The sequence below is a fragment of the Paroedura picta genome, chromosome 13, assembly GCF_049243985.1.
Source record: "Paroedura picta isolate Pp20150507F chromosome 13, Ppicta_v3.0, whole genome shotgun sequence".
Lineage (NCBI taxonomy): Eukaryota > Metazoa > Chordata > Lepidosauria > Squamata > Gekkonidae > Paroedura > Paroedura picta.
This window is the reverse complement of record NC_135381.1, coordinates 22,537,413-22,557,461: the sequence shown is the minus strand read 5'-3', so window position 1 is coordinate 22,557,461 and position 20,049 is coordinate 22,537,413. Positions and strand designations below refer to the sequence as shown.

General features: G+C 47.5%; 1 protein-coding gene across 5 annotated transcripts in view; it reads left to right on the top strand.

Moving 5' to 3' along the window:
• FGF13 (fibroblast growth factor 13) overlaps positions 1-20,049 on the top strand; it is a 177,653-nt gene that overhangs the window by 104,968 nt on the left and 52,636 nt on the right. Inside the window, exon 1 of one of the 5 annotated variants that reach the window (XM_077307985.1) lies at positions 19,913-19,982. The exons of the other annotated variants lie outside the window; for them this stretch is intronic. Within the exon in view, the coding sequence (XP_077164100.1) occupies positions 19,952-19,982 (31 nt within the window). The 5' untranslated portion in view covers positions 19,913-19,951. Of the gene's footprint in view, positions 1-19,912; positions 19,983-20,049 lie in introns of those variants that run through there. 5 annotated transcript variants of the gene reach the window in all.

Here is a 20,049-nt window from a genome sequence, read left to right as displayed (position 1 = left end):
CGGTATGGATCCAAATTCCGTCAGGTGGATCAATAACTGGTTGACAAATCGTACATAGCTGCGCCCTGATTGGCCCTGCCCCTACAGCTCCCACACTCCTCCACCAAGCCCTCACCCCTTGAGCCAGTTTGGTGTAGTGGTTAGGAGTGCGGACTTCTAATCTGGCATGCCAGGTTCGATTCTGCACTCCCCCACATGCAGCCAGCTGGGTGACCTTGGGCTTGCCATGGCACTGATAAAACTGTTCTGACCGAGCAGTGATATCAGGGCTCTCTCAGCTTCACCCACCTAACAGGGTGTCTGTTGTGGGGAGAGGAAAAGAAGGTGATTGTGAGCCGCTCTGAGCCTCCTTCGGGTAGGGAAAAGCGGCATATAAGAACCAACTCTTCTTATTATTATTCTTCTTCCTTGCCTCACAGACATGCCTGGCTGCTACAGCCAGCCAGTTGGTGACTCCTCTACTCCACTTGCAGGGTCCCAGGTAAGAGGCCCAGCCGGGGTGGGGGGAGGGAGGGAGCTCTTCCCAAAGGCCTTGAACAGGCCCCGGGTGTGCTTTCAAGGCCTTTCAGAAGCCATCTGGCCAAGGGGGGGTGGGGGGAGAGAAGGGGTGCTTCCCAAAGGCCTGCACAGGCCATGGGTGTGACCCTTTCAAAGCCTGTTCTTACGAATGGGCTTTGCCACTAGTGGAGATATATTTAACACACACACACCCTCCTCTGCTTGGCCCGTCTCTGCAGTGCGTGCTGGACTCGGAACACTGAGGGGAGGAGGAGAGCCTCACTCAGCAAAGAGCTGGATTCTTTTTTCATTGAGCAATAGTTTATATTTGCAGGGTACGTGATCTGAGCTGTGCTTTCACTCTTTCCAACGGGTGCTGGATATTTATAAGGAAGAACATGCCACAATTGTTCCATGAGCCCGGAGGCAGCATTTGATGTTGTTTGATTAATTAGAAGCCTAGAACAAACTTGCCAGACTTCTTGGATGAGCCACTGGTACCTGAAGGTGCCAAGTCTCAAATGTTCTTTCTTCTGCAGTCTGAGTGCCTTGGGGGGGGGAGATTAATCACCTTCAGAATCTTTTTAGAAATAGTCTGATGCTACAGGATTATGTTCTTCCTGAATTTGGAGGCAGCATATCCTGATCCTTCTGGCCTCGAATTTTGGATGATGGTGATGTTCACAGAACTAGACTTTACCACACGGAGGACACAAAGCTGCACCACCGTCTCGTTTTTGGCCTGGGGCTAGTTGCCCCCAATCTTTTGGCACTCTGGAATTGTGCTGCCACATGAGGTAGCCATTGGCCCAGAAGTCAGGACTTCCCACCGTTCATTTAACTTGTCAATCTATTGTGACATAGTGAGAACTCCCCAATCACCTATGACTTCTCCTCCACTCCTGAAGGGCAGCCAGTTCTCTTCCAGGGTATTTTCCATTCCTTCCTTTTGTTTGCAAAGTAATTATTTTGTTCCCTTTACTCTCAATCATTCTTTAAGGCCACTTGGTTCTCACTCAAAGCACACAGAGATGGAGCTCCACCCATGTCTTCCTCTGTAAAATGTCTGGGGAGAACTGGAGAAGGCTTTAACCGACAATCTGGTCTGGTCCATCATTGGCAGCAGTGCCTTCCAAGTTCTTCAACATAGCTCAGGGATCCATGACTTGTTTTTCAAAATCACAAGTGACTTGGCTTTTGTGTAACCAGCAAGTTCTAAATTTAGCCCTGTGTTGAGTTATTTGGTGCCCAGGTGCCAAGATGTCTGTCTTCACTTCTTGCCTTCCTTCCAGCAATCTTTCACCATCTTGTAGCCTTTTTTTGTGAGCTGGATTCCTTTCCAGGCAATTTAATGAAGGACATGAAACAATTAAAGTTATCTTACTTTCTTTCCCAAAGCATCTTACTTCATTCTTCCGTCCATAATTTTATCCTCATAACAACAACCGTATAAGGTAGGTTATGTTAGACTGACATGGCTGGTTCAAGGTCACCCAGCAAGCTCTCATGGCAAAATGAGGGTTCAGACTTGGGTCTTCTAAGTTGTGCTCCCACACTTGTGATCACTACACAATTCTGCTTAAGTTCTCAGCATGAAAAAGACCTTTGCCAGACCAGGTCAAGAATCCATGTGCATTTTTTCAACGTTACTTTGGCACCGGCTTCCAACCCAGCACAATGACCTTACCTTCACTCATGTAATGAGGCTGTTTGTATGCAAGGAAATGTTTTTTAAACAATATGTTCATTTTAGAAGGCATCCTGTTAAACAGTTTCTGCCTATCATATTCAAAGATTACTGTTAGAGTTATGGATGAGCTCACTCCTTGATGTTTTTTAGTTGGCTCCACTTCTTGTGGCAGCCATTTTGTGTTTGCATTCAACCCCCTTTGTCAGAATTCTAAAGGCGTTCCCAAGCTCAAAATGGCTGAGGACCCCAATTCTAGTCTATCAATGGCTATTGACCATGATCATTAACCAAAACTCCCTGTCAAGGGGCTTCCTTGCAATTCCCACATGTCAGGGAGAAACAACTGGGCAAGGCTGCTGCTTTTTTGCCTCTACTTATGGTCTCCTAGGCATCTGGCAGGAAATAGCTCTCACAAGGAAATCATACTTGATTTACACAGTGTCTTGGAGATGAATCCAATTCCTAAAACAAAGGACACAAGCTGAAATAGATTGTTGGAAAAAAGACAAAAGATGAAGATGGAAGTCTTGGCACCTGGGCAGGAAATCACTCTTGCAAGCACAAGGAACTAAATTTAGAAGCATCTGGGCACCAAAGTCAAGCTGCTAGTGCCTTTGAATGCAATTCCCAGTAGACGCTGCGAGGCCGCTCCGCCGGCCGAGAGAAGGCTTTCCGGCCCACCCCCCACCCGAGGCTCTGTGGAGCCTTCTCTCAGCCGGGGGAGCGGCCTCGCAGCGTCTACGATGCTGCGAGTCCGCTCCGCCGGCGGAGAGAAGGCTTCCTGGCCCACCCCCCACCCGAGGCTCGTCTATGACGCTGCGAGGCCACTCCGCCAGCCGAGAGAAGGCTTCCCGGCCCACCCCCCACCCGAGGCTCTCTGGAGCCTTCTCTCCGCCGGCCGAGAGAAGGCTTCCCGGCCCACCCCCCACCCGAGGCTCTCTGGAGCCTTCTCTCCGCCGGCCGAGAGAAGGCTTTCCGGTCCACCCCCCACCCAAGGCTCTGTGGAGCCTTCTCTCGGCCGGCGGAGCGGCCTCGCAGAGTCTACGATGCTGCGAGTCCGCTCCGCCGGCCGAGAGAAGGCTTCCTGGCCCACCCCCCACCCGAGGCTCTCTGGAGCCTTCTCTCGGCCGGCGGAGCGGCCTCGCAGCGTCTATGACGCTGTGAGGCCACTCCACTGGCCGAGAGAAGGCTTTCCGGCCCACCCCTCACCTGAGGCTCTGAGGAGCCTTCTCTCGGCCGGCGGAGCGGCCTCGCAGAGTCTACGACACTGTGAGGCCGCTCCACCATATTCCCTTGGCTGCTTGGGGCGGGATTGACACTCGGGGGGGCCAATCAGGAGCCGCTTTGCGGCTCCTGATTGGCCCCTCCGAGTTTTTATCCTGGACCGGTCCCGCCCTAACTCCTCCCCACTACCCCTTACTCTTTTATTCAGTCCGTGGCGCCCGTGGCGCCACGGGCTGTTTACAGATACCAGCCTTGTTGGTCAGCATTATTGTCTTCCATTTTGCAAACCAGGGTCTGAAGTCAAGAAAATGTGGCTTGGCTAAGTCCACCTAATGGAGGAAAACCACGTAATGATTTTTTTGATAAGTCAGGTCCACTTTCCTTGTTCCCGGGGAAACAATTCACTTACTCTGCAGCCTCATAGCTGCTATGGAGTACATAAATTAGAAAGCTTGTGGGAACTATCAATTGCTGCGTGTTTGCTGTGCAAGTGGGTTGGGGCCAGGAACCCCTGACCCAACTTGATCATGTAGTTCAGCCTGAAGAGGAGGGACCCATACTGACTGCCCCCAGGAGGACCCTATTTATTCAGTGGCGTTACTCCCTCTGTGCAAAGGATTATTGCTCCCTGAGGATGAGAAGGGAAGCATAAATATGGGCTTAGCGAAAGGATAAGATTCTCGTGCCAATTTCCTGTGCCAATTTAGAAACATTAGAAGAAGAAAAATTCTCTAGAGAACACTTTGGAAAATTTATAGAAGTAACTGACTGAAATTTGCCAGGATTTTCTATTCCCCCCCTCGCATTATAGTCATTGCACATTAATGGAATCACTTGTGAACAAAACGCTTATGTTTCTTTGCTTGCAGCATCAGCCTATAGGGACAGTGGAAAATATATGATCATTAAATTCCCCATCGACCATTTCTTTGGACTCAAGAAATGAATAGATTGTCAGAACAGCCTGATTGTAAGAGAAAAGAAAAAGAGAGAGCTAATACATACACATGCAGACTTGGAAATTATGACTTTAGTAGAACCAGCACAAAAAAAGACATTCCTATTTCTCTGTCATGAGCCTCCTGTGGCGCAGAGTGGTAAGGCAGCAGACATGCTGTCTGAAGCTCTGACCATGAGACTAGGAGTTCAGTCCCAGCAGCCGGCTCAAGGTTGACTCAGCCTTCCATCCTTCCGAGGTTGGTGAAATGACTACCCAGCTTGCTGGGGGGTAAACGGTAATGACTGGGGAAGGCACTGGCAAACCACCCCATATTGAATCTGCCAAGAAAACGCTGGAGGGCGTCACCCCAAGTGTCAGTCCTTGCACAAGGGATACCTTTTTCTTTATTTCTCTGTCACCTACCAAAGTCTTGATTTTTAGTACTGCAAAGCAGATCTTAGTTTTGCAAATGGTTTTGAATGGAGAGTGGAGCAGATAACGAGAAACTATTTTATCTGATCCAGAAGGCGGATTAATTTGAGTACCTGGTTGGAAGCTGGGTAATGCCTCTAAGTGCTGATAAACTGAGGATAATCATTTTAAGAGTAAGGGACTCTTATAAATGGCTGAATGGGAAAGAGGCCGCTAAAAAGTGAGTAGGAAAGAACTGTAGGGTCAATTCCACATGGTGGTGGCTGCAGTGGGCCGTCAGCAGTGTGGTGCTGTGGAACTTTATGCTCCACGGCTTTCTGTGTCCCCAGACGGGTCAATTTCAGCAGCAGATGTGCTCCAGTACGGAAATATGTCCACCTGGGAAACATAATGGAAGTGGATAGGTTCCTCCACAGGGAGAACAGAGGGGGAAGATGGGATTGTGTGGAACGTAATTAAATTTTTCGGCAAAACAACAAAAATGCCCAGGTGTGACCCATGGGATGGCAAAACACTGTGAAGCTGACTGGGGCATTTTTAGCCCCCTCTGGGCAACTATAGGATGGGGAGGAGCCAGGCCTGGAAAGCCTGACTCTTCCCTGTCCACATGGGCCTGCAGAGCGACAAGCCCTGTTGACCCCTTCAGCAGGCTAAGGGAACACGGATTCTCCTGGGGCAACTGAGGGCCCGATCTGCAGCAGGCCAAGGAAGAGGCTGGCTCAGAAGCTGTGTCATGTGGAAGTGGGGATTATCCCCACTTCTGTATAAGCACCATCTCAGCCTTTTCCACTCGTACGGAATCAACCTAGGTGAGACTGGGTGATGGTTTTGTGGAGGAAGAAATGTCCTTTCAGCAATGGCAGGGAAAGGATATGCCAAACTGTAGGAGGGGAGAGCTATAAATTCAATCAATCAATCAATCAATTAATACACTATATACTCACATATAAGCCTAGTTTTTCAGCACCTTTTTTCACACTGAAAAAGCCCTCCTCGGGTATATCCACGGGTATATATGGTATTGTAATAAAAGCTTGCTCCAGCCAGCCAATCATTACTCTGTCAGCTTGCAGGACATCACCAGTTTGACTGAGGGACTCCTTTTGCCTTCACTTCTTCCTCTTCTTAATCACTTCTTCCAAACTATTCTTTTGGTTTCTGTGGGTGAAAAACAGGGTACAAAAACCAGCAGCTATTCATTCTCTTGACTTTACTGTATTTGTTGGGTGGGGGGAGGCTGGATGGGAGAGCCTGTGATGATGGAGCATTTCCCACCCTCAGCTTATTTGCGAGTCAATAAGTTTGCCAATATTTTGTGGTCAAATTAGGTGCCTCGGCGTATATGCGGGTCAGCTTGTATGCAAGTATATACGGTAAATAAATAATCAGCTCAATGAATGGGTGCCAGATAACAGAAAAGGAGCTTCTGTCCCTGACTTCTTAACCACTTCTGGAAAGATAATTTCCATTTGCCTACTTATTAGTACTGCATGTTAGGGTGGGATATAAAAATGAGGGGAAACCTAGTCGTTTATAAGCAGTTCGAGGTTGTCTTCAGAACGATGTGTGGAGGGAGGATGTGCTATTTAACTCTATCCTTTCCTCCCATGTTCTTTATGCTGAAATCAGACTGCCTCCTTTTCTATATTTTTCCTTGTGGGAGGAAAAGCCATGAGGTGAGGGAGGGGCTGAATGAGAAAATGTCTCGAGGGCAGAGGATTAAGTAGCTCTTCCCCACACACGATTTGTCTACTTCAGTGGTTGTCAACCTTCCTAATGTCATGACCCCTTAGTACAGTTCCTCATGTTGGGGTGACCCCCCAACCATAAAATTATTCTTGTTGCTACTTCATAACTATAATTTTTCTACTGTTATGAATCGTAATGTAAATATCTGATATGCAGGCTGTATTTTCATTGTTATAAATGAAATATAATTAAAGTATAGTGATTTGTGACTGCTGTTATTTTATGTCCCATATGCAAGATGTAGGCACCATGTTTGAGGGGCCACAAAGGTCAGCTCCACACAAACTGACTTTTGTTCCAGGCAACAGCATAATAGCTCTCTTTATAGGAGGCAGACTACTGCTGACCTGGAAATGAAATTTATGGTGACCCAACAACTATTCTGAGTTGCAAATCTATTTAAACCCAAGTCCTTTCGTTGCTTTCTGCTCGCTCCGAGAAAAAAAAAAACTTCGCCAGAAGTTCAAAGGAAAGAGCCAGGGAGAGGGACTTTGCTGGAACCGCAACAATGTGAACGCACAGGTCTTTTTCACTAGTGTTGCAGATTGTTTGCAAGAGTGTAGCGCTTTTCGGAGGGTGAATCCACTTTTCCCGATTTCCCTTTAAGCGCTACAAGGAATCGCTTTTTGCGGGACTGTTTCAGGAGTTTGACAGATTGTGTGCAATGTCTTGCGGAACTGCAAATTAGTAGCGTTTACAATTTGCAACATTGAAGTTGTGCGGAATGGACCAAGGAGTTCCTTGTCCGAAAGGCTGATCACCAGCCAACAGGTGGCTTTCTGGCTCTCCTGGCAGCCCTGCGTGTCCCCTGGCTCCCACCTTTTGGGCCAGCGCTGGGTCAGACAGGCAGGCTGCCTAGAGGGGGCTGCCACTCTCTCAGTCCCCTTCCATCCCCCATCCCCTTCCTTCCCCTCCACGCTCCCTGCCTCTGCTCTTCCTCGCTGGGGAGATTTAGATACAAATCAATCACAGATTTCCATTTTTCATCCTATAGTCTCAAGTAAGAAAAGGAAAATTCCCAAGGCAGTCTTCAAAAGTTAAAAATACAAGTGGTCACATCTCAACTGAAAACTGCTAAAAACTGTAGACCATTGAATGTTTCTACAGAACTCTAGAATACTAACATTATCACTAAAAACAGAGACTGAAGCTTCTTCCAAACTAAAGCCTAAAAGGTTAACAGAAACCTTGGCAGTGAGAAACATACTACTCCTCAAAGATGTGTGGTTCTTAAGGCTATATATTAATTAAAAAACAAAAGAAAGAAGTCTGATAATTAATTAAAAATTTAATTTCAGCCACAGAAATTAAATATCATTTCAGCACCTTTATGTTTCTTCCCCATAATCTAAGTTTTAGGATAAAGCCACAGAAACTGGGACATTAGATGCTTCCAAGTCACAAAGATGTCAATTGGGTTACAGCTCATGCTTTAACAGCTCTAAAGGACACAAACTGCAGCCTAACAATAGATGCAAGGTGCGTCATATTGAGCAACAGGCACTATCTAGTATCCTGCATCCCATTTTAGAGATTCCAGCTGGTACAGATCGCAGCTGCTAGGGTCCTCACGAGAACATCATGGAGGACCCATATCCAGCCTGTGCTGAGGCAGCTGCATTGGTTGCCAGTTGTTGTCCGGATCCAGTTCAAGGTTTTGGTTTTAACCTTCAAGGACACACATGGGTTGGGACCCACATACATGCCCTATGCCCCCTGCAAGGCACTACGCTCTGCAGGTGAGAATTTACTGGTCATTCCCAGCCCCAAAAAAGCACACCTAGCCTCAACCAGGGCTTTCTTGATCCTGGCCCTGACCCTGAGCTGGTGGAATGAGCTCCTGGGTGAGCTTCGGGCACTGCAGGACCTTCTAGCATTCTGCAGGGCCTGTAAAATGGAGCTCTTCCGCCAGGTCTAAGGGTGAAGCTGGGGCAGTGAAGGAAGATCAGTCGGGGTCCCCCTGATGTTAAATGCCATCTGTGATTCTTGTCTCTTGAATCATAGAATCATAGAGTTGGAAGGGGCCATACAGGCCATCTAGTCCAACCCCCTGCTCAACGCAAGATTAGCCCTAATCATCCTAAAGCATCCAAGAAATGAAGAAGAATGAGGGAGGAGTTAGGGGTTCCGCCATGTTGTTGTTGTTACGCTGTTATTGTGTTGCTGATTGTCCATTTTAATGGGTTTTAATTGGGTTTTAACTGGACTTCAATAACTGGACCTCCCCCAAGTGACCATGGCTTTGGGTTCTCCGAAGACACTGGGCCAGAAGACAGGAAAGGAGAGAGAAGAGCGGGTGACACGAGCGGAGGAACGGAGGAGGAGAGGAGAAGAGAGTGGAGCGTTTTACTCGAGCAACAAGTGGAACTGGGAGCCTGCCGTGGATTACAACTGCCCATATCCCATTATATGTCCCCAGCAGAGGCTAAGGGGTGTGGAGGAATACATGGGAATGGGACCGAAAGACTACCCAAGAAAGCCGCAATTTAATCATGCGGCGAGAACCTGCTCCGCAGCTGTAAAGATGATACGTGGTTTGCCCCTATCCCCTCCCATTTGTCCTCGGAGTTTCCTCCCCCCTCTACTGAAGCAGTGTGTCTGCTCCTGGACTCGAACCTCCTTCAAGAAAACTGGCAACTTTACTGGACTGGAGCCTACCTTGTTGCTGCGAGGATACAACACAGAGCCTGGGTTTCCTTCTTTGACTTTGGCAGAGTCGAGAGGAGCTGCAGAGGCTCAAAGGAAATGCTGCAGGAACTTGGAGGCTGTTGTGGGGGAGTCGGAGGTCTCTGGATATCCCCCCACTTTTTTGTGTGTGAAGATCCCTGTTCTGTAAAGGAACTGCATCGCTGCAGCTTCAGCCTGGAGAAACAGGGGCAGATCCTGGGGGAGGTGACCTCCGTCAGAGTTTACCAACGGCATAGGTGGAAGTGTGGAAGAGCATTGGCACCACCTCCTGGTCAATTGAAGAACTTCTTCTGGGAAAGACTTTTTAAATCCTTGGGGAGAGGGGATTTTTTACCTAGTAGTTGTTATTAGGCAGTGGAGGAAGATGTCAGAGGAGTGCTGCTGGATTCCATCAGGTTCCCTGATATATACCCCACTGGTTTGTTGGGCTTTTAGCTGTAATTAGATTAGGGTGGTTGGGGTGGGTTTTTTGGGGTTTGGGTGGGATGTGGGAGGGGGGTTAGTTTAGACAGCTAGGGGCTTATACTTAGGTTAGTGGTCTGCCAGTAGGAACATCAGATTGGGTCTGTGGGTGGGAGTGAGGTAGAGGAATAGAGATCCTGCCCGGGACACAGATCCCAGTAATTCTGGGCCATGGCTGGTTTAGCGGTGGAAGGAGATCCAATAACAGGGGGGCAGTGAAGTACGGAGATCCATGGTGGCCCCATCCATGGAATTCCTACGGAAGGCGGTCTGGTTGATACAAGCACTGCCCTTCAGATCTCCTGCCCATCCCCAGATTTGTAGGAGAGAGGGCTAGGGTGGAACTGATGCTGATCCTATGCAACGCCAGGTCAATCAACAATAAATCCTCGACCTTGCGAGACTACTTCTCAAGGCACAAGGTTGACCTGGCTTGCGTGACAGAAAGCTGGGTACGTGAGGGTGAAACAGTGGCCCTGAAAGATCTTGCACCACTTGGGTTTTCTTGCTCCAGCACCTACTCCAAGGTTGGGGAGGGGGGTGGCGGTCCTGATCCGGGAGTATTTTTCCTTTAGGGCTCTCCTTGTGCCATTGATTCCGGGGATAGAATGTGCCGGCTTTGAGTGGAAGTCAGTCGAGAACTTGGCTGTCTGGTTGGTGTACCGTGCACCCACCGCCCCTCCAGATTCCTTGTCAGGCCTGCTGGAGGTGACGGCTCCCTGGACGCTGCAGTACCCAAAGCTTCTTATTTGGGGGGACTTCAACGTCCACGCAGACTTGGCCTGGACCTGGTGTCAGCCATGGAGACATTGGGGTTCTCGCAATTTGTTGCTGGTCCCACTCATCAGGCTGGCCATACCCTTGATTTGATCTTTCGTGCAGGTGCAGCGGTAGATCTAGTGGCAAATAACATCGTTCCATGGTCAGACTACCACGCCTAGAAGGCCCGGTTAAGAATATTGTCCTCACCCCTGTTGGGTGACGGACGCATTTTCGCCTGCCCGCAGACACTTATGGATTCCCAGAGATTCCTGAATGCTCTGCGGGACTTTATGCCCTCCGTCACCTCGCTGGCAGCCTTGGTGGAGGACTGGCAGTCCCACCTGTCGGCTGCCATTGACTTGACAACATTGCTCCTAGGCACCCTTTCCGCCCTCACCTCAAACAGGCTCCCTGGTATACCCAGGAGCTTCGGGAGAGGAAGAAGGGAGACAGCTAGAGTGAATGTGGTGGAAAACTCGCAATGAGGCGGCTAGGACTTCTCATCACACGCTTACGAGGGCGTATGAGAATGCGGTGAAAGCAGTGAAACAAGACTTCTATGCTGGAGAAATCGCATCCACAAGCTCTCGCCCAGCACAATTATTTAGAGTGATGAGGTCTCTCACTGCCCTCGAGGAGGGGCAACAAAAGATAAGGGAATTGGATTTGAGCTGTGCGGCTTTATTGAGCTATTTTGCGGACAAAGTTCTATCGCTCTGCCGCGACCTTCCTGCCACAATTGACACAGTTTGCGAACTGGAAGCTCTGTGGCTGTCACAGGAAGCTGGTGTTTGATGGCTTCAGGCAGCTCTCTTTAACCAAAGTGGACAAGTTGCTCGGGTCAGTGAGGGTAACCACTTGACCCTTACATCCCTGCCCATCTTGGCTGCTCAGACCGGGAGACAAGCGGATAGGAGGCCCCTTGAGGGATATTGTAAATCTCTCCCTAATATTGGGAGATTTCCCTGAGGGGCTCAAGGAAGCAGTGGTGCACCCTCTACTGAAAAAAACATGGCTGGACCCACGGGACACCGCCATCTACTGCCCAGTCTCTTGATAGTAGCCACGGCTCCCTTCTCTAACTCCTCAATGGGATTGGAGACCCCTGAGTCCTTTACCAGTGCCGTAGCCATGCTTGGCGAGGTGCTCGATGTCCAAGGATTAACAGGGAAAAGTTAGGGTCTCTGTCTATTTGTCAGGAACCAAGTGGTTGAGACTCAGCAGATTCACTCAACAGACATCACTCTCGGGCTCCAGGTTGAAGCTTTAAGTAAATGTCTTTATTTGGAGAATAAGGATAGGAATCAGCACATCACATGAGCTCTTAGTCGGGAATCTCGACAGAGACGCCAGGAAGGGGGCTTGCAATATACACCTTGGCTTGGGGAGGGGGGACATATAGGCGGGAACAAGGATTCACACGAAAAAAAGCACTATTGCTCTCTGATCTAAAAGGTGCCAAAACAGCCCATCCAGACATCTGTTGTTTGGGCTGCACTACCAGCGAGGCCAGCCTTGGGCGAGGAGATAAGGGAAGGACTGTGGGATGAGCCTTTGAAATGCAAAGAGGAGATGGGAGTGGGACTGCCAAGAGGACCCAGGGAGGTGCCAAAACTCAGTGGGAGATCCGGGAGCATAAAGAAATAAAACAACCTCAAAGAAGACGGAAATCACAGATCAGGAACTAGGGGTTCATGACAATACCTAGCTGTATAAGGTGCTCCTGGATTAATTTTCCCCCTCCTCACTATTAAAAATAGTCTTGCTTTGAAATGAATGGAATCAAGAATTAAGCTGTAATAACAGAGCAGCCCATGGTTCCTAAACTTCACTTTTACAGAGCAAGATTCAGAGGGCTGTTAGGTTATGCGTTAGACTTGGAGGCTTGAAGGTTTGAATTGCAAAATAAAAAGGGGGCTTTAAAAATAGCTTGCACATATTAAACCAGACTTGAGTCAAACTGACAATGCAGGGGAAATGATCATGGGAACAATGACACATTTGTTCGATGGATCGTGGCAGCGATGCTGGATTTGTGAATGTGAAGATGTCCCAGCATTGCATGCCATTTCCAAACAGACTTGTATTTGAAAAAAGGCCTGGAACAGATACAGAATTAGTAGATCAGGAAGAGTCTGTCTACTGCAGGGGTAGTCAACCTGTGGTCCTCCAGATGTCCATGGACTACAATTCCCATGAGCCCCTTCCAGTGTTTGTTGGCAGGGGCTCATGGGAATTGTAGTCCATGGACATCTGGAGGACCACAGGTTGGCTACCCCTGGCCTACTGTACTTCATTAGAGCTGCACATCTGGGATGGTTTCTGCCTGGGAAGCTGAACAGGGCATTTCCACCTGGCCTGGTTTAGCCCTGCAGTGAGGATGAAGTGGGACTTTCCCCTGTCAGGAGACCAGCTTGCGACTGAGAGTGGAAGGCCGTCCCTCTTGGTTAGGACCCTGCTGCAGAGGTTTCCATTCAGTTGCCTTTGGGGCCCTTGAGAAACAGGGCACGAAAAGGGTGGGTGAAGCTAGAGGTGGGTGGGGAGGATTGGGACTGTGTTGGGGGAGCTTTAAACTCTGCACCAGTCCCATTCTTCTGCATGGAATTGTGTAACTTGCTTCCTGTTTGCTTCCAAGTAGGGCTACCGGTGGGGGATGGGGGACCATTCTGGGAGTGTGGAGGAGCACCATGATGTGTTGATGACACATGATGCTCTGGATTTGGGGCAAAACTCTATGGTAGAATTTGTTTACCCCCCCCCCCTCAATTCAACATCACTTCTGGTTGGCATCAGCATTTCACAATGTTCTTCCAGGTTAGGGTAAGTTGGTGGGGGTGAGATATGTCCAGAAAGTGGGGGACTCTCACCTGACCAGTAGACCTGACACCCCTACTTTGAAGGCAGGCAGCTGGTGGGAAAACGTCTGTGATGGTTCATGTGGTGCCATAGGAATTTGCATTAAATTGAATTGGTTTCAAAACACTGAAAACCTAAGAACTAAATACTAAATATGTGCAGCACTCTATCCCATGGGAAAGAGGAGAGGGGAGGGTGAAGGATTGGCAAGCACGTGAGGTGACCAGCCCCTCTATCTGCAGGACAAATTCAGTCTGAAACAACCCAAACTCCCATGAGTAACCTGTGTTTTATGAGTTGTGCAACCTCTCATCCCCGCAAAGGGTGCGATAAATGACTTCATTCATACAGCTCCTGATGTAGGATGGAATGGGAAAAGCAACTTTTTGTATTAGTTCAATAGAATGATTGTGTAGCTCCCTCTAGTGGACAGCATTTGTTATGGCATTTATTCCACATTTTAAGCTTCTCTTTTAGGGCTCTGAAGTTCCCAGAGTAGCGGTGAAAGACAAGGACTTTGGAGACATTAGTTCATGTCGCCACTCAGGCACCAAACTCACTGGATGATTTTGGACTAGTTATTCTCACTTGGCATAACCTCTCTTGTGAAGATAAAATGGAGCAAAGGAAAATCATATTTGACACACTGAATTCCTTGGAGTGAAGGGCAAGATGAAAAAGTACTTGAAACGACAGAAGTCACACATTATCTTGGCTGTATTGCCATGTGTATATATTCCGCATGGAATTGCAGTCAATTCTGGCCCCTGGCAGGTGTACCTATTTGTTATTCTTAGGCATTTGCTTGGTAAGGGGTTTCAGGTCTGTGATTCAGTAGTGGAGTATTTCCCTTGCATGCAGAAGGTCCCAAGTGCAACCCCATTTAAATGGATCAGATAGCAGGATCCTGGAGGAATGACCCTGGAGAGAGGCTGCCAGCCAGGATAAAGATTACTGACCTTGATAAACCAGTTGTCTGATGCTAGATCAGGCAGCTTCATGTGTACATTACAGTTGATGTGTGTGTATGGCTTCTTAAAGGGTCCCATAGTAATTGGCTAGTCCTAAACCTGGTTTCTCAGAGGGGGAAGGGCCTGGAAAACCAAGCCAAGTCAGTCTGAGAGGAAGTGCAAGATGAGCAATTTTTTTTCTTTCCCTCTCCTGTGCATGCTTTCCCCACATAATTGAGCATCCCGTCCAAAAGGGAGCCAGCTTGGTGTGGTTGGCAGCACCGACTTCTAATCTGGAGAGTCAGGCTTGATTCCCTGCTCCTCCTCCACATGCAGCCAGCGGGTGACCTTGGGCTCATCACAGCCCTGATAGAGCTGTTCTGTTTGAGCAGTAATATCAGAGCTCTCTCAGCCTCACCTCCCTCACAGGGGGTCTGTTGTCAGGAGAGGAAAGGGAAGGTGACTGGAAGCCGCTTTGAGACTCCTTCTGGTCGAGCTGTTCTGATTGAGCAGTAATATCAGGGCCCTCTCAGCCTCCCCTCCCTCACTGGGTGTCTGTTGTAGGCAGAGGACTGGACAAAAGAGGACTGGAAAAATTCATGGAAGACAGAGCCCTCAAGGGCTAGTAGGGACACTGGCTTAATGGAACCTCCCTGTTCAGGGGCAGAATACCAGGGTACAACTAGAAGGGAGTTGTCAGAATCCTGTAGCTTCTGCCATTATTGATGTCCAGCTTGACCATCTCAGCAGACAGGTAACCATTTCCCATAAAACCTTTTCCCCCAGCTTTGCTAGCTTCTAGAAGTGAGGCGCTGTTGCAGCTGCAAGGTGGTATTTACCAGGTGCTGTTGTTTAATGCCAATAAAAGCTTCAGTGGTCCAATTACCACAAATTAGCTCTCTATTAATTGGCATCCCTACACAGAGAGTTTTGCTGAAATGCAGCCTAATGATTCCCAGGGCAGAAATGATGAAGATTCCAGAATGCTGCATAGTCAATACATCAAGAGAATTTGTGCTCCGACTTGAGTACAGGGGGTGGAGGGGCACTTGCATGCTAAGAACTGGCTCCTTTTGGGGTTAAGGGGGTATGCAACCCCATCAAGAGGAGGCAATGTCCACTTCCCTTGTTGAGGTTTTGAGCATCTTAGACTTTTGTACCATGTTATACTTGTTATTAGGAACTTAAAAACTTTTAAGACCCCCAAAGAATCTAAAGAGAGTAAGAATGTCTTTCCTGGATTAGACAATCTTGTTTGTAATTCTGCGCCTGACAATGGGCAACACGAACACAATGCCCAGCTTCCATCCCCCAGTGTTTGCTTACTGACTTATTTTCTTGTTCCTAAAAAAACAGGAGCAGAGCCAACACAAATCTAGTGCAAAGTCAGTCGCTAAGCAAAACAAACAGTATTTTTAACACGTTTTGTGAAGAACAAGTGGGTTTTGAAATACATTTTAAATATCATAGCTAATCTGTTTGCAGGATCAGGAAGTAAAAAAGTCAGAAGAAATGTTGTGATACTGCTGATGGGATGTTGACAGCTCCTTGAAAACTTAGTGTCAATCAGTTGTATTTTTTCTGTGACATCTTTTTCACCACCAGGGGGCAGTGCAAAACAGACAATTACTATTGAATGGTTTATTTTAGGGAATAAAATTTCATGCAGGGCCATAGACATGGGCAGTTCGGCTTGGATAAGCCAAATGATTTAGATACTTTTTTGGCTCATCTGAGCTGAACCTGCATTTAGATGATCTTAACTCAGGGTGATTCGGCCAAATTGTGATTCGGCTATGATTTGGGGCTAGAAAGGGATGGGATATCAGTAAGGCCTAATACCACTGAAACAATCCCCACCCCATGCAGTTGTTTTCTCCAGGGAAACTGATCTCTGTTGTCTGGAAATCCATTGTAATTCCTGGACATCTCCAGGCCTCAATAGGAAGCTGGCAATCCTACAATTCTCCAGGAATTTTCCAAACTGGTGATGGCAAAACCATGCAAAGAGTGAATTTTGCATCTTCTTTTAGGATGCAAAGACAGATAAAAGCAATTCCATAAGGACTTTCCAAGGAGGAGGCTGACTACCCTAATCTTTTCTGGGGTGAGGTGGAGGAGCAAATTGTTCCTCCATACACTCTTAACTGGTGAAGTGTGCATGCTTATACCCAGAATTCCTTTGTTGTTCTTAAAGGTACCACTGAAGTCAAACTTTACCTTATTCCTAAACATTTCATAGTGCTCTCCATAATTCAATGGTTGTCCAGGCTGTCCCAAACCATATGGCCAACTGGCTGCTAATCCCCTTCCCCATTTATTCACCTTCCCCTCTTTTTAGACTGCTTCATTAATTTGGTGCACAGTCTGCATGCATGATTCATCCTTGCTATGTAAGATGACAAATGTGCACACTAGTGTCAGTAAATCTTGATTTGGTTGTGCTGTACGTAAGCAAATGAAAACAGATTTGCTTTCTCAGAGCTGATGGGAACTCTTTTCTATTCTTAAGAATAACTGAAATATACTCGTGTCAAGAAAATGAGGTATGCACCACTAACAGTGGGTATGCTGATGTGAAATCACATTCCAGTTGGAGACAGCCTTGGAGCATGCACCCTAGCCCTTTTGCATGCTCTGTTTTTGTTTCTGCCATGCAGTAGAGAGTTGAGTCAAAAGCCTGTGACATGCACCCTGCCCTGAGTCAATTGCCCCAAGCAGGGACCTCAAAATCCAGCCCTAGCAGCAGCCTGCTGGCTTTCCTCCTTGGTCTCTCTGGTGGAACACTGGCAGGCTTACAGGCTTCTGGGAGCTTGGTCAGCATCAGGTGCCCCTCTTTCCACTGTCCATGTGGAGTTCTCTCTGGTCCGGCCTATTGTCAAGGGCTTGGCCTCTGCCAGCTAGAGGAGGTCTTCCTTCACCACAGAATTTGCTTTCCCCAGAGAGTCCTCGGAGCCTGAATCCGCAGCCTTTGGGACACTGTTTGGGCAAAAACATGGTTTCCTTTATATGTTCCCAGACTTCTACCTGATTGCCCCCTGCTGTGATATGTTGTGACTTTTAAAGATCTGATTTCTCCTTCGTCTTTGGCCCCATTTGGCTACTTGATAGTGATCCACTGTCCTTGCCCTGGGGATCCCCCAGTATTACAGCTCATGTCCAAGCTGCAGAGATCAGCTGTCTTGGAGAAAATGGATGCTTTGGAGGGTGGATTCCATGGCAGCATACTCTACTGAGGTTGGGGTCTTCTCCAGTCTCCATCCCCTAATCTCCAGGAGTTTCCCAAACTGGATCCAGCAATCTTTCCATACAGTCTCCTGCCTGTGGCCATGGGGGGGGGGGGGCTGGCAGCCTCCTTCTTAATGACCCTTCAAAAAGAGCTCCATGGTTGTGCTCTGATGTGTTCTTGAGATATTTTCTGTCTTTTCCGATGCTGCTTTGACAGTTACTTCTGCATTTTATTGACTTAAAAAATGGCCCTGTTTTTTCAAGGATCTATGGGTTCGTGAATCATCTCAGAGCCTTTACCACGATCCAAGCTTCATAAAAACAGAAAGGGGAAAACTGGAACATTTATAATGATATTAACAGGCCAAGTAAAAATTCTCTACTGGATCCACATACATGTATGCTCTTCTGACAAAAGAAAACCTTAATTAAAAGTGTGGATGAAAAGAAATGTTTTAGACCGATGCTTACAGTTGCCAGCTCTGGGTGGGGAAATACCTGGTGATTTTGGGGGTGGGGCCTGAGAAGGGTGGATTTGGGGAGGGGAAGGACATAGGGGATAATGCTGTAGAGCAGGGGTAGTCAACCTGTGCATATGCTGGCAGGGGCTCATCGGAATTGTAGTCCATGAACATCTGGAGGACCACAGGTTGACTACCCCTGCTGTAGAGGGATAATGCTGTAGAGTCCACCTTCCAATGCGGTCATTTTCTCCAGGTGAATGGATCTCTGTCACCTGGAGATGTTGTAATGGCAACTAGCAAGGTCTGGTGCCAAGTGAAATCTTACCAGAAGGAAGTTCTAGAAATGGGGACCATCAGTGAATGACTCCCCATGTAGCCACCCATCTGATTGCAAGGTAGTTTTTATTCCGCTGAGAACTTTATGGGCTGCTAGGTTGGAATTTCTACAATTGTAAGCTAGGTAGTATAATGTGTTCTAGAGAATCCATAGCTTCATGATACAGCACCTGCTTTGCATGTAGAAGATTCTCCTCAGTCTTCTCTTGTGAGGGAAATAGTGTTCAATGTGGCAAAAACGTAACACAACAGGGTGGGTGGGAATGGTGGCCTAGGATCCCTGGGGGGCAGTTCATAAACGCCTAGTTTTTAAAAATGAAACAAAGTCTTCTGGGCCAGATGAATTGCATCCAAGGGTACTAAAAGAACTTGCAGATGTCATCTCTGAACCTCTGTCCATTATTTCCTGAAGAACAGGTGAGGTGCCAGATGATTGGGGGTGGGCAAATGTCGTCCCCATCTTCAAGAAAGGGGGAAAGGGTGATCTAGGTAACTATTGACCCATCAGCTTGACATCTGTAGCTGGCAAAATTTTGGAACAAATCATCATGCCAGACCAACCTTATCTCTTTTGTTTTTTTTGAGAAAATAACTACCTTGCTGGATCACAGGAATGCTGTAGACATAGTTTATCTGGATTTCAGCAAAGCTTTTGATAAGTTTCCACATGATATTCTTATTGACAAGGTGGCCAAATGCGGTATGGGTATGTCTTATTTTTGGGGAAACAGGGTAATTCCAAACTAGTTGGACTAATCATCTAGCTTGAAAGAAGACCCCCTTGTACATTCTAAACCAAAGCTCCATTATAAGCAATGCCTTCTTTCCAACACTATCCAGCAAGATGCATTTAAGAAGCCCTCAAACAATATATGAACTCCAAAGCCCTCTTCCCTCAGTGTTCAGGAGAGTTCCCACATTGCTGTCATAGACTCTCTTCTCCCCGCCTTGAAAGCTTTAGGACTAGTCAGAAATGATGAAATATCCCCCTAGCTTAGCAAAAATATTAACTGTTTTAAAGTCTAAGATAAACACCCAGTATTGTAAGTCAGAAAGATAGGTGTCTATGCAGTCATTACAACCAAATGTTGAGCAGCTGTGATTCTTGTAAATGTTGTCTACGACCTGGGTAGCATTTGCTGTTCATCAATAATTCAGCTTAAACAAAACCAAAGCAGAATGCACTGTTTTGCCTCTGGGGGGAGGGGGGGAGGAGGAGAAGCAGAAGCAGCAGCCATTTGTGTTACAAAAATCCCAAGAAGCATCAGACGGGCCTAATGCACTGCAGGATCACATTTCATTTGATGGTGGTTAAAAAAAAAATCATTATCCTAGGAGACGAGAAAATAAAACCTGGCATTTGCAAAATAACACGTTTAGGCAAAATATCCCAGGCAGGGGGCAACACCGACTGATGTCCAAGAAACTGTGTGAGGATGCCAGAAAACGACTCTTTAAGGCTATGCATTTTTTATGATCTCTGAAAGTAGTAATGGTCTCCTGCTTCTAATGCCCATTAATGATCTCTTTATACCACAAAGATAGGCTTGATGTTTCTAGCCAGTACCTTGGAGAATACTTTAAATATGCCTCCAAACTTTTCTGAGCCTCCTCTCAAACGCAGGCTGCCATTGCAAAGGGCGGCAGCAGCAGCAGCAGCTCCTAGCGCAGCATGGCTTTGGGGTTAAGGAAGTCATATTCAGGTAAGACGGATGGAAGGAAATAATGTCTGGGTGAGGTGATCCTGGGGGACTGCATGGAGTCAAGGGA